Raw genomic sequence first — 14,931 nt, 5'->3', positions numbered from 1 at the left:
TCCCACTGGGCATCCCGTGAGTGATTTGGGGAGGATTTCTGCTTTTAGTGAATTTAGGCTCTCCACCAGGAACACGTAGGATTCCAACCCACTTATTTAGATCTTATTTTATATCAGTCTTTTTTCATTCCTCTGTATCGTTTCTTATCAAGATTATTTCTAAATACATATTTTTATCTCAGAAGCTTCCTATGTGATGTCACACTTTCTCCCCTCTTCATACCTCATTTTTATATTGTTCAATCTTGTTCATGACGGTGCCAGCATGTCTCTCTTCTAAAAACATCTGCTAGTTCCTCATACATAGAACCAGATGTATGGTTTTAATTTTTCTTAAATCAGCTACACGGCTTCCAGTGGGCTGGAAAGCATCCCTTTTCTCCAAGTGAGTCAGATGCCCACCTTGGGTTTCGTCTTATCTTGATAGGATGCTCAACATGACATCATTAGGCCACATACATTTGTACTGGGTTTTTTTAGGAACTCACATTCATGCAAACCCCCAAGGAATGAAAACTATTCATTTCCATCTTATTAGTCTAGTGTATGTGTTACAACTGCTTCTGTCAGTAACAGGGCCTTGGCTACCCCGTTTTGTCACCACGTGGCTGCGTGATCTGGAATGTCCCCTGCACTCTCCCGCCCTCTGGTTCCTTACCTGAAGAACAAGGGCTGACGTGAATTTTTGTTTGTCCTCTCCAGATGTGATAGTTATTATATCTCCCTCTTAATAAGAAACTCAAAAGAAGTGAGCACCAGGCACTTGGCTTTTGGGCACTTTCCAAACTGCACAGCATCTCACTCCTGATTCAGAACTCATGAGCAGCCTGTAAGCGTAACACCCACTCTTGTCTTCTTTCTGCCAGCTGCATGTTGACCTGCAGGACCAACTGGGAGTCTTCTCCCTGAAAGGGAAGCCCTCTACCTCCTACAGCTACATCATAGAGGAAAACAAACCACAGGCAAAAGGTAAGTAGAGTGAGTACAGCTTCCAGCGAGCAGTAGGCCCCAGGAGCTGTTTTGTTAGGGGACTAAGGTAGACCCAGTGGGAGTCAGATGCCCAGTCTTGTCCTCAATGGCCCCTCTGGGCAAGGTTCATCCCACAGTAGGCCTGCTCTCCCGTGAGTCCTATGGATGGATCTTCCTTTAAACTGGTTCTAGATCACGTCTCTCTTTTCTCGTTGCAGCCAAGAAAGCTCACACAGCCTCCCTGGTTGTTCCTCCTGGAGAAACAGCTGAATTTGACGTTGTTTTCCGCTCCCAGAAGGTGGGGAGAATGGCAGGCACCATCCGCTTGTCAGTGATCAACAACCAGTTCGAGGAGACGGTCATCCACATGGTGGGAGAGAGCTACGAGGATGACATCACGCTGGACAACATCCACGGGCTGGTGGCTTCCCCCGGCCCGGAGGCCTCCGACGTCACCGAGATCACGGAGGAAAACACGACGGAAGGCTTGGTGGCAGGTGAGAGAAGCAGCAGTGAGGGATTGACACCTCTCGGCTCTTGGGTCATTTTAAATAAGAGTGACATGTAAATAACAGGTTGGCTCGCCTCCCAGAGTTTGGGCCCGAATCTCCTGTCTCGCGGGCCTGGCTCAGACCCTGCATTCATCCGTGCGTTCCCCCAAGGAACGTGTATGGCGCATCAGTGTGCATGTGCCAAGCGCTGAGCCCTGGAGTTCGCAGACTTATTCTTTGAGCTCCAAATTCCAATTTCGGTAATAAGTGAGATTCAGATTCCAGCTTAGCTAAGAAGTGAATACCCATCGCTCTAGTTTTCCCTGTCTGTACCTTTCAGCCGGCCTGTGTAGGCGTTGTCTGTTTCACCTGCAGCACCTATCCCAGACCTTCCAAGAGTGATGGTGGGCTGGTTCAATGAGAGAAGGTGTAGGTTTGTGCTGCCTTGAGAAGCCCTTTCTCCACAGTCTCACTGCTCAGCCCCCTGTGTGGGCACCTCCAGCATCAGCAGCACCTGGGAGCTTGTTAGGAATGGGATTTCAGACCCCCACCCTAGCACCTCAGACCTGCTGAACTAGAACTTGCAGTCTCACAAGATCGCCGGGTGATCTGTGTGTGTATGAGCGCTTAAGACGCGCTGCTCCGTGGTCTGTCAAGCACTGCAGCTTCGTTTGGTTGATTATGTTCTTTGGGCAGGAGAAAATGTACTTCATCCTTATTGTCAAAAAGTATTTCTTAAACACGCTAATTGTGTTGCTGATGCTATGAAGTGAGTCATAAGCATGGCCTCACAGCTCTTCTAGGAGCTTAGTTATAGTCTTGGCATGTAGCATCAGGCCGTCTCTACAACGTGGGTTAAAATCAGTGCTGCTGGGAGAGGACAAGATGGCGGAGGAGTAGGGGGACACGCTCGCCCTCTCCCACAAACACAACAAAAAAAGCACATCTATAGAAGAAATGACTCGCACAGAACAACAACCAATCGCTGGCAGAGGAACCTAAACTCCAATAACGGCAAGAAGTTCGTGACATTATTGGGCAGAACGGGAGAAAAGAGGAGAGTGAGAGAAGGTGAATCCGAGCGGGACGGGCGCTCCCGAAAGGGAACTGCGGAGGAGAAAGGGATCCTGCACCCTGGAAAGTCTCCTACCGGGCGAAAGATCAAATGAACCGGAGGAATCCCCAGATGCAGAGAAGAGTGTAGCAGTAAGTCGGAGTACGGAAAAACGATCAAGAACCCAACGGACCATCTGAACTACGGGCACAGTCACCAAAAATTGAGACGCCTGGGTGGGGGCTGGGCACCGAATCCTCGGCTCCAGAGGTTAGTCCCCGGGAAAGGGCCGGGGGACGCCTGGGTGGGGGCTGGGCACCGAGACCTCAGCTCTGAAGGTTGGTCCCCGAGAGGGGGCCGGGGGACGCCTGGGTTGGGGCTGGGCACCGAGACCTCGCCTCCGAAGGTTAGTCCCCAAGAAAGGGCCGGGGATGCCTGGGGGGGGGGGGGCTGGGCACCGAGACCTCGGCTCCAGAGATTAGTCCCCCGGCTAGGGGGGCGGGGAAGAGCGGAAACTGCTTGGGAGGTCTCTAAACCATTTGACGGGGCAGAGACTGCCTGGGAGACTAGAAAACAAAGCTGTCGCAGAGGAAGGGAGCAATACTCTAGGGGCGGGGAAGTGGAAAGCCGCCTCAGAGGGAACCTGGGAGAAGAGCCTGGTCTGCGCCCGTGCTGGGGAGCGGAGAGAAGAAGGGGTGGGTCCCCATAGAATACCCCCCACGCCACAGCAAGCTTACAGGCCCGCTAGCTAGCAGAAAGCTGTGCTTCCCAGTGCATTCCCTCCCCCCACCCCCGCCACCCCCTACGCTCTCGCTGAACCTGGGGCTGCCTGCCATCCAGGAGGGCTGGCCTCAACAATTGCCTGAAGCCTACCACCGCAGGGGCTCTCCCTGCACAGGCCTGCTTGCCCTTTGGAGGGGCTACACTTCCACAGAGCAGCACCAAACACCACCAGCTCCCTAGAAAAGGCCTGCAGCCCAGAAAAGCTAGAACAAGCCTAGCCAGGCCGTGAATAGATCGAACTAATTCTCCGACGGTTTTTCTGAGACGGGCTCCCCCGGGGAGGAGCCTCTTGAGTCTCCAAGGGCCTTGCTACACGCCCAAGACCCCAGGGGGTGCTAAGACCTAGTGGACCAGCTGCATAGGACTGCCAGCTCCAGGCAGGACCCCCTGCAGCCCAGAAAAGCTGCAACAAGCCTGGCCGAATCGGGAAAAGATCTCAGACGGTCTTTCTGAGTCGGGCTGTCCTGGGGAGGAGCCTCTTGAGCCTCCAAGGGCCCTGCTACCCGCCCAAGACCCCAGGGGGTGCTGAGACCTAGTGGACCAGCTGCATAGGACTGCCAGCTCCAGGCAGGACCCCCTGCAGCCCAGAAAAGCTGCAACAAGCCTGGCCGAATCGGGAAAAGATCTCAAACGGTCTTTCTGAATCGGGCTGCCCTGGGGAGGAGCCTCTTGAGTCTCCAAGGGCCCTGCTACCCGCCCAAGACCCCAAGGGGTGCTGAGACCTAGTGGACCAGCTGCATAGGACTGCCAGCTCCAGGCAGGACCCCCTGCAGCCCAGAAAAGCTGCAACAAGCCTGGCCGACTTGGGAAAAGATCTCAGACGGTCTTTCTGAGTCGGGCTGTCCTGGGGAGGAGCCTCTTGAGTCTCCAAGGGCCCTGCTACCCGCCCAAGACCCCAGGGGGTGCTGAGACCTAGTGGACCAGCTGCATAGGACTGCCAGCTCCAGGCAGGACCCCCTGCAGCCCAGAAAAGCTGCAACAAGCCTGGCCGAATCGGGAAAAGATCTCAGACGGTCTTTCTGAGTCGGGCTGCCCTGGGGAGGAACGTCTTGAGTCTCCAAGGGCCCTGCTACCCGCCCAAGACCCCAGGGGGTGCTGAGAACCAAGTGAAATCTGCTACCATCGTGGGGTGGACCTCCCAGTCCTGTCTGCCCTCAGGAAGTCCTCCTTTGCTTCAAAGAAACACTGTTAGTCCCATCAACACTCCAGAAAAGCCACACTGCCTCCAAAAAGATTGACCAACAACGACAGCCCTCAGGAAATATTCCAGGGCAGTGACAAGGCAAACACTACCCGATAAAGGAGAGTACAACTCCCTCAGGAGAAAGAAGACAACAAGCAAGATGAAGAAGCTGAGAAACCACCCCCAGTCAAACCAACAGGAGAACTCACCTAAAACAGTCAACAATGAAACTGATCTCTGCAGTCTGACAGACCTGGAGTTCAAAAGAGAAATAGTGAAAATACTGAAGGAATTAAGAGAAGATATGAACAGCAATGCAGATACCCTCAGAAAGGAGCTAGAAAATATAAGGAGGAGCCAAGAAAAACTAGAACATTCATTTGCAGAGATGCAAACTGAACTAGGGGCAGTAAAAACCAGAATGAATAATGCAGAAGAACGAATCAGTGATGTGGAAGATAGAATAATGGAAATCACTCAATCTGGTCAACAGACAGAAAACCGAATCAAAAAACTGGAAAGCAATATGAGACCTATGGGATAATATAAAACGGGCCAATCTACGCATAATAGGAATTCCAGAAGGAGTAGAAAAAGATAAGGGAATGGAAAATATATTTGAAGAAATTATCGCTGGAAACTTCCCAAATCTAAAGGATACTGGATTCAAGATACAAGAAGCACAGAGGGCCCCAAACAAACTGAACCCAAACAGACCCACACCAAGACACATCATAATAAAAATGGCAAAAGTTAGTGATAAAGAGAGGATCCTAAAGGCAGCAAGAGAAAAACAGAATGTTACCTACAAGGGAACCCCCATAAGAATATCAGCTGATTTCTCTACAGAAACACTACAGGCCAGGAGGGAATGGCAAGAGATATTTAAAGTGCTCAAAGGAAAAAATATGCAACCTAGAATACTTTATCCAGCAAGAATATCATTTAAAATAGAAGGGGAAATAAAAATTTTTCCCAACAAACAAAAACTTAAAGAATACAGCAACACAAAACCCAGGTTAAAGGAAATATTGAAAGGGCTTCTCTAAACCAAAAAGAAAGGAAGGAAAGGGAAGAAAAAAGAAAAGAAAAAAAAAAAAAAAAAAAAGAAGAAGAAGAAGAGGAAGAACTAGGACTGAGGAAGATGCAATCAGAGAGCAGTCACTCAAATAAGCCAGCATACAGATTTAATCATGAACATGCTTCAAACAAAATAAAATTAAAAAGAAAAAAATAAAAGAGTCATCAAAACCATAAAATGTGGGCAAGGGATGTCAGGAGGTAAATAATCCTTTTTGTTTGTATGTATGTCTCTCTTCTTAATTTTAATATAATAATGAAGTGTTTGAACTTACAGGAACATCAGGCTAAAACACACAATTATGGGAAGGGGTTAGCATACTTAAAAAACAGGGCAACCACAAGCCAAAACCAAATATTGCATTTGCAAAAAATGAAAAAAAAAATACACTCAAGCAGATAATAACAGAAGACCATCCAACCAAAGAAAAAAGAAAAAAAAAAAAAAGAAGAATGGAGAACCATAGAATCAACTGGAACACGAGGATCAAATGGCAATAAATAATCATCTATCAATTATCACCTTAAATGTCAATGGACTGAATGCCCCAATCAAAAGACACAGAATGGCTGAGTGGATAAAACGGCAAAAACCTTCAATATGCTGCCTACAAGAAACTCACCTTAGGACAAAAGATACATATAGATTGAAAGTGAAAGGCTGGGGAAAAGTATTTCATGCCAATAGACATGACAGAAAAGCAGGAGTTGCAACGCTCATATCAGACAAAATAGACTTTAAAACAAAAGACATAAAGAAAGACAAAGAAGGACACTATTTAATGATTAAGGGATCCATCCAAGGAGAGGATGTTACTATCATCAACATATATGCCCCAAACATAGGAGCACCCAGATACATACAACAAATATTAACAGACATAAAGGGAGATATTGATGAGAATACAATCATAGTAGGAGACCTAAATACCCCCCTCACATCAATGGACAGATCCTCTAGACAGAAAACCAATAAAGCACAGAGATCCTAAAGGAAACAATAGAAAAGTTAGACTTAATTGATATCTTCAGGACACTACATCCAAAAAAGTCAGAATACACATTCTTCTCAAATGCTCATGGAACATTCTCAAGAATCGACCACATATTGGGACATAAAGCGAATCTCAATAAATTTAGGAGCATAGAAATTATCTCAAGTATCTTCTCTGACCACAATGCCATGAAATTAGAAATCAACCATGGGAAAAGCAAAGAGAAAAAACCTACTCCATGGAGACTAAACAACATGCTACTAAAAAACCAATGGGTCAATGAGGAAATCAAGAAGGAAATTAAAAACTACCTCGAAACAAATGATAATGAAGACACAACCTCTCAAAATCTATGGGATGCTGCGAAAGCAGTGCTCAGAGGGAAATTTATAGCAATCCAGGCCTTTCTCAAAAAAGAAGAAAGATCCCAAATTGACAACTTAACCCTCCACCTAAATGAATTAGAAAAAGAAGAACAAAGAAGTCCTAAAGTCAGCAGAAGGAAGGAAATTGTAAAGATCAAAGAAGAAATCAATAAAATAGAGACTCAAAAAACAATAGAGAAAATTAATAAAACCAAGAGCTGGTTCTTTGAAAAGGTGAACAAAATTGATAAACCCCTGGCCAGACTCACTAAAAAGAGGAGAGAAAGAACCCAAATCACCAAAATTATAAATGAAAAAGGAGAAATCACAACGGATACAGCAGAAATACAAAAAACCATAAGAGAATACTATGAACAACTATATGGCAATAAGTTTGACAATCTGGAAGAAATGGACAATTTTCTAGAATCTTACAGCCTGCCAAAACTGAATCAAGCAGAAACAGACCAACTGAACAGACCGATCACTAGAAATGAAATTGAAGAGGTCATAAAATCACTCCCTACAAATAAAAGCCCAGGACCAGATGGCTTCACAGGTGAATTCTATCAAACATATAAAGAGGAATTGGTGCCCATCCTCCTTAAACTCTTTCAAAAGGTTGAAGAAGAAGGAATACTCCCAAAGACATTCTATGAGGCCACCATCACCCTCATTCCAAAACCAGGCAGAGATACCACCAAAAAAGAAAACTATCGCCCAATATCATTGATGAATATAGATGCAAAAATTCTCAACAAAATCTTAGCCAACCGAATCCAACAACATATCAAAAAAATTATACACCATGACCAGGTTGGGTTCATCCCAGGTTCACAAGGATGGTTCAACATACGCAAATCAATCAACATCATACACCACATTAACAAAAAAAAAAGTCAAAAATCATATGATCATCTCAATAGATGCAGAAAAAGCATTTGACAAAGTTCAACATCCATTCATGATCAAGACCCTCGCCAAAGTGGGTATAGAGGGAACATTCCTGAATATAATCAAAGCCATTTATGATAAACCCACAGCAAATATAATCCTCAATGGGGAAAAACTGAAAGCCTTCTCACTCAAATCTGGAACAAGACAGGGATGCCCACTCTCACCACTGCTCTTCAACATCGTTTTGGAAGTCTTAGCCACAGCAATTAGACAAACAAAAGAAATCAAAGGCATCCATATAGGAAGAGAAGAGATCAAACTGTCACTGTATGCAGATGACATGATTCTATACCTAGAAAACCCTAAGGACTCAACCCCAAAACTCCTTGAACTGATTAATAAATTCAGCAAAGTGGCAGGATATAAGATTAACATTCAGAAGTCAGTTGCATTTCTGTATACCAGCAATGAAACATTAGAAAAGGAATACAAAAATACGATACCTTTTAAAATTGTACCTCACAAAATCAAATACCTCGGAATACACCTAACCAAAGAGGTAAAGGACCTATATGCCGAGAACTATAAAACCTTAATCAAAGAAATCAAAGAAGATGTAAAAAAATGGAAAGATATTCCATGTTCATGGATTGGAAAAATCAATATTGTGAAAATGGCCATCCTACCCAAAGCAATCTACAAATTCAATGCAATCCCTATCAAATTACCCAGGACATTTTTCACAGAACTAGAACAAACAATCCAAACATTTATATGGAACCACAAAAGACCCAGAATCGCCAAAGCAATCCTGAGAAACAAAAACCAAGCAGGAGGCATAACTCTCCCAGACTTCAAGAAATACTACAAAGCCACAGTCCTCAAAACAGTGTGGTACTGGTATCAAAACAGACAGACAGACCAATGGAACAGAATAGAGAATCTGGAAATTAACCCTGACACCTATGGTCAATTAATCTTTGACAAGGGAGGCAAGAACATAAAATGGGAAAAAGAAAGTCTATTCAGCAAGCATTGCTGGGAAACCTGGACAGCTGCATGCAAAGCAATGAAACTAGAACACACCCTCACACCATGCACAAAAATAAACTCCAAATGGCTGAAAGACTTAAATATACGACAGGACACCATCAAACTCCTAGAAGAAAACACAGGCAAAACACTCTCTGACATCAACATCATGAATATTTTCTCAGGTCAGTCTCCCAAAGCAATAGAAATTAGAGCAAAAATAAACCCGTGGGACCTCATCAAACTGAAAAGCTTTTGCACAGCAAAGGAAACCAAAAAGAAAACAAAAAGACAACTTACAGAATGGGAGAAAATAGTTTCAAATGATGCAACTGACAAGGGCTTAATCTCTAGAATATATAAACAACTTATACAACTCAACAGCAAAAAAACCAATCAATCAATGGAAAAATGGGCAAAAGACCTGAATAGACATTTCTCCAAAGAAGATATACAGATGGCCAACAAACACATGAAAAAATGCTCAACCTCGCTGATTATAAGAGAAATGCAAATCAAAACTACCATGAGATACCACCTCACACCAGTCAGAATGGCCATCATTAATAAATCCACAAATAACAAGTGCTGGAGGGGCTGTGGAGAAAAGGGAACCCTCCTGCACTGTTGGTGGGAATGTAAACTGGTACAGCCACTATGGAGAACAGTTTGGAGATACCTTAGAAATCTATACATAGAACTTCCATATGACCCTGCAATCCCACTCTTGGGCATCTATCCGGACAAAGCTCTACTTAAAAGAGACACATGCAGCCGCATGTTCATTGCAGCACTATTCACAATAGCCAGGACATGGAAACAATCCAAATGTCCATCGACAGAGGATTGGATTCGGAAGATGTGGTATATATACACGATAGAATACTACTCAGCCATAAAAAAGGATGACATCATGCCATTTGCAGCAACATGGATGGAACTAGAGAATCTCATACTGAGTGAAATGAGCCAGAAAGACAAAGACAAATACCATATGACATCACTTATAACTGGAATCTAATATCCAGCACAAATGAACATCTCCTCAGAAAAGAAAATCAATCATGGACTTGGAGAAGAGACTTGTGGTTGCCTGATGGGAGGGGGAGGGAGTGGGAGGGATCGGGAGCTTGGGCTTATCAGTCACAACGTAGAATAGATTTACAAGGAGATCCCGCTGAATAGCATTGAGAACTATGTCTAGATACTCATGTTGCAACAGAAGAAATGGTGGGGGAAAAACTGTAATTGTAATGTATACATGTAAGGATAACCTGACCCCCTTGCTGTACAGTGGGAAAATAAAATTAAAAAAAAAAAAATCAGTGCTGCTCATGTATCTGACGTTTCATGTCTGTTTGTAGCTCAGGCGACATCTCTCTTATCAGGGGTCAAACAGGATCCAGCAGTGAACCCTAATTCAGAACTCAGATTTCTTACTAATAATAGGGTTACCAGATTTAGAAAATCAGAAGGCAGGAGTCCCCATTAAATTTGAATTTTAAATATTAAAATTGAATTTTAAATAAATCACGTGCAGTTTTTTAGTGTATTCGTGTCCCCAGATTTTGCATGGGGCACACTTTAACTAAGAATCACTCATCATTTATCTGTAATTCAAATTTAATGGAAACTCCTATAGTCGAACCTTTAACAGTACTGGGATTGAGAGGCTTAATGTTTTCCCTTGTGCTAATGGAGGTGGAGGATGGATGAATGGATGGATGATAGATATATAGATAGATAGATAGATAGATAGATAGATAGATAGATAGACAGACAGACAGATAGACTCCCCTAGGAGGAAAGCTTCCTGCTGCAGGACTCTGGATGTTTCCAGTGTAACCCTCCAAGGAGGGTGGGGTTGCACGAGGGTGAAACACAGTGCCTGTCAGGTGCTGCCTCCGTGGGGACTCACGGCCTCCTGCTTCTGTCCCCTAGCGGCTCTGGTGGACCACATCCAGTTTGGGGACTGCCGCATTGGAAACAGCTATAGCGCGAGCTTCACCATCACTAACCACAGCCAAGTGAATGTGATGCGCTTCGAATGGCCCCTTCTGGCTACAGTGTCTTTCTCTCCACAGGTAAGTGAAAACCAGTCCCTGTTTCCTGGCCTCCCTTGAGCCTCAGCCAAGCCCAGTTTGATTGTCGGTCCATCCCCACAGACACGTGGGGTGGGATGGATGCGGACATGTCCCCTGTGGTCATGAGCAGGGAACGAGGGCTGCCAGGACTGTGCTAGGCCGATGACGCAGAATCACATGGACACCTCCATGGATGAAGACAGGTCCCAGTCCTTGCTTCCCAGAGTGTGGACCTGTGTCCTCCTAGGTGTGTGCTCCTTAGCGCATTCGTCCTGCACAAGTGGTACATCACGAACTAAAATGGGGTGGTAGGTTTGGTGGACAAGGGAGATTTAGAAAATGCTACATATTTCTGCTGGAGATTCCTAGTGCCCTTCAGCATATTAAGACCTAGTCAGCTTTTTTACCTGGAATTTTCTAACCCCTTCTTTCAGCATCTCACGGCACACATTTTATAAATTGCTGACCAAAGCTCAACATTGAACAAGGCCCAGGACAACGTGGCAGCAGAGTCTCACCTCTGATGGGTGCTTGCTTTTTCCAGAGAGTTCACATCTCAGTTCCCAGGACCCTGGATGTGTCCGAAGGCACCTGCTCTGTTTCAGCCACCAAATCTGTTCAAGCACAGAACTCTAGGAGGATAGAGCGAGGAGGGCTGGGGACGCTACTCTGTCACCTTTAAATCTCAGGGTGCTATCAGGAAGAAATATTTTGCTTCCTGGAGAGCTGTAAAGTGTTAGTCAAAGGAGGCTTTTATTTATTTTTTTTTTTTGTATTTTCTCCGGCATTGTTTAAATTGTCACATACTGGTATAGTGATGCTCATAATATCCTTTTTAATCTTTTTAATGTTTGCCCTTTTTCTTAGTTGATAAATTGCTTTTTATCATTATTTTTTTCTACTTTTTGTATTATAGTTGATTGACGTGAGCTTCTTATAGTCCCTCTATATACACTCATGCTCACACACTCGGACATACAGCCACGCGTACACACACACACACACGCACGCACACACGCACGCGCACCTGGAGAAATATCACACTTTCCTCTCCTTTCCCTTTCCAGAGAAGGGAGGGGTTTTTTTAATCTCTTAGAAACATGAAAGGACTGTATATATAGGACAATATATAGTGTATATTTAGATATTTAGTGTTGTGTGCTTTTATGTATGCTGAATCCCAGTTGATTTTATCCTTCAAATCAAATTGGATTTCCCACTTATCTGGACCACTTCCGCACGTTTTGCCAAGACTTTTGGCTCTACCCCTAGAATGTCAGCATCAGGCGTCGTGAGTCCTCCAGATTGAATTCCCCAAAGCACTAACACGAGGCTCTTCCCCAGATAGGCCACCTCCACCCTGGCTGCGCCAAGGACATAGTGGGGACCATCAAGTCAGACGTGCCCATCACCCTGAAGAAGATGGGCATCAAGTGCAAGCTCTCCAAGATCACCTTTCAGGTCCCCGCAGACCAGGTCCCCGACTGGGACGACCGCATGCGCACGGTCAAGTGGGTGGACGTGCTCAGAAACGTGCCTGGGACTTTCACCACAAAGCGAAAAGTGAGTAGGGACACCAAGGCCCGGTGTGGCCAGGACCGCCGTTCTCTGAACAGACACTGCTCTCCAACTCGGTGTTGCATCCTTTCCTTCTCTCGTGGGAAAAGAAAACGGTCCCCATTCACCTGAGCTGGATTTCCACAGTGGCCGGCCGCCTGCCGTCCTCACTGCACGTGCCACCCAAACCGCACACGTGATTGGCAGGGCTTTCATTTAAGTCTTGAAATCTAGTTCCTGGCTGAGCACGTCCTCCCCGCTTTTTCTTTTTCAGAAACATCACAGCAGCTTCCCTTTTCCCTCAGTGTCCAGAATGAGGTTAATTAGTCTCTGGTTCACGACAGAATCTCCTCTTTGGTCCGTGCATGCTTGTCTTTTAATCATTCCTTGGTTGGTTTCTTTCTAAGAATCGAATAAACAGAGATGAAGGCACACCCAACGCAGGAAGTCAAACAAGGATGACCTGCTGATTTCAGCCCCAACCCCTCAACCAGAGGCGGGCGCTCTCCCGAATCTTGTTTGCTCATTCCCTTCATTTTTTTTCTCTATTTCGAACCTGTGCATCTGAAAAGGCATGTTGTTTAGTTGTCCTTTGTAACTTCCCTTTGCTAAAGGCTATTGCGCGTGGTCATCCGTATTGTTGCATGTGGTTGTAGTGCACCCCTGTCACTACTATTTAAATCTCCATCGATACCTACCCATTCTTCTTTTGAACATTATTTGGGGTTTGCTACTATGGACACTATTTCCATGAGCATGGTGTTCGTTTGCCAGACTTTATATTCCTAAACTGGGTCATAGGAAGTGGAATTGCTGAGTTTTAGGAATCGTGGGCTCTTCAGCTTTCCAAGGTGATGCACAGTGTTTCCAGAGTGGCTTTCTGCTGCTTGGTGGAAGCAGAAGTATAAACAGATGGAGCCCACTTTGGAAGACACTTGTGTGTTATTTGGCAAAATATGAGTCTTCATTATTTTGGGATGAGTTCTTTGTTCCTATATTTGTCTGCAAATTGTCCTCACTATTACTTATCGCTTATGTTTTGGCTTTCTCAAATGTATTTTCTCCTGGTTATCTCCATGCTGTTTATTCTGATGGTTCTTGGCCCTTTACTCTCTCATATAATTTGGGAATCCATTTACCAAGTGCTGTGAAAACCCTGATGGAAGTTTAATCGGAATTGGATTCTATCTATAAATCAGTTTAGGAAAAATTGACAATTTCATAATATCAATTTGTCCTTTCCATGAGCAAGGTATATCTCTCTCTTTATTTAGGTCTTTTTAAAGATTTTTTTTTTACTACCATTCAGTTTCTTTGATAGTAATAAGATTCTTCAGGTTGTAGACTTGGTTTTGGATCCATTTTTATATTAAGGTGTTGTTCTAGAAATTTGCCTTTCAACCAAGTTTTCACATGAACCCTCATAAAATTATTCATAATATCTTATTATCATCTGTTTAATTACCTGTAGGATGGATGGGCTGTCTCCCTTTTCACTTATGATTGGTTATTTGTATCTTCTCTTTTTTCTTCTTAGCCAGGCCCACCACAGGTCTTCTAAATCTTTTCACATAAACAACTTTTAGCTTTGCTGGTCCTCTCTGTTTTAGATTTGTTTTCTGTTTCATGAGTTTCTATTCCTATCTTTCTGATTTCCTTACTCTAACATCTTTGGAGCATATCTGACCCCACAGTTGCTGCCTGCGCCATCCTGATGCTCTCAGTAATTTCTTGTTATTCAGTGTCCCCCTTTCATATGAATGAGTCATTTTAGGTTTGCCTTCATTTGCTCTAGAGCTTGAGTTTGTGAGTTGGTGCTCATTTGCATGAGTGGAATGAACTGCCTCAGCTCCCCATGATTCCTGTGAGGCAGCTGGGTCTGCGTCCCTGGGACACGGTGGCCTTTGTTCCAGGTGATAGAGACGGATCCGGAGCCTGCCCACTCAGTACTAGAGGAGAACTACCGAGAGCTGCAGCTGCAGATCAGTGCCAACGTGAATTTCGCCTCATACCAGTGCCACGTGAGCGACATACACTTTAAGGAAACACTGGTTTACCAGACCCGAGTGTTCGAGTGAGTCATCAAAAGCCTCCCGACCCTCTTGAGGAAGTTCTTTCATCCCATCATTCCCTCTCTCCTTCATCAAACATTTATTCAGTGTCCACGACAGCAAGGCCCAGGCATCACATGGTGTACCCTAGGGTCTACGTGGACTCACTGAAACATTCCGACCCGCAAAACTACAGCAGTTCCCTACGAACCTCAAAATATACCTCTAGAAATGCAGAGTACCAGGAGGGTGGCATGAGTGGGAACAGGCCTGTCAACCATCCACATCACCACCTGGGGACGATTCTTGCCCCCACCCCCAGCCCCGCCACCCAAGTGACAGCTCAGATAGTGTCCACGCTCATGGGCATTGGGGCCCCTCTTAGCTTGG

At 44.9% G+C, this 14,931-nt stretch overlaps 1 protein-coding gene across 1 annotated transcript in view; it reads left to right on the top strand.

Moving 5' to 3' along the window:
- The window catches only part of HYDIN (HYDIN, axonemal central pair apparatus protein), a 412,515-nt gene that overhangs the window by 359,631 nt on the left and 37,953 nt on the right, over positions 1–14,931 (top strand). The window contains 5 exon segments of the mRNA XM_021093814.1: positions 867–969; positions 1,188–1,466; positions 10,791–10,933; positions 12,278–12,496; positions 14,404–14,564. Of these exon segments, the coding sequence (XP_020949473.1) occupies positions 867–969; positions 1,188–1,466; positions 10,791–10,933; positions 12,278–12,496; positions 14,404–14,564 (905 nt within the window).

This window comes from Sus scrofa, chromosome 6, assembly GCF_000003025.6.
Source record: "Sus scrofa isolate TJ Tabasco breed Duroc chromosome 6, Sscrofa11.1, whole genome shotgun sequence".
Taxonomy (NCBI): Eukaryota; Metazoa; Chordata; class Mammalia; order Artiodactyla; family Suidae; genus Sus; species Sus scrofa.
This window is presented reverse-complemented; position numbering and strand designations above follow the sequence as displayed.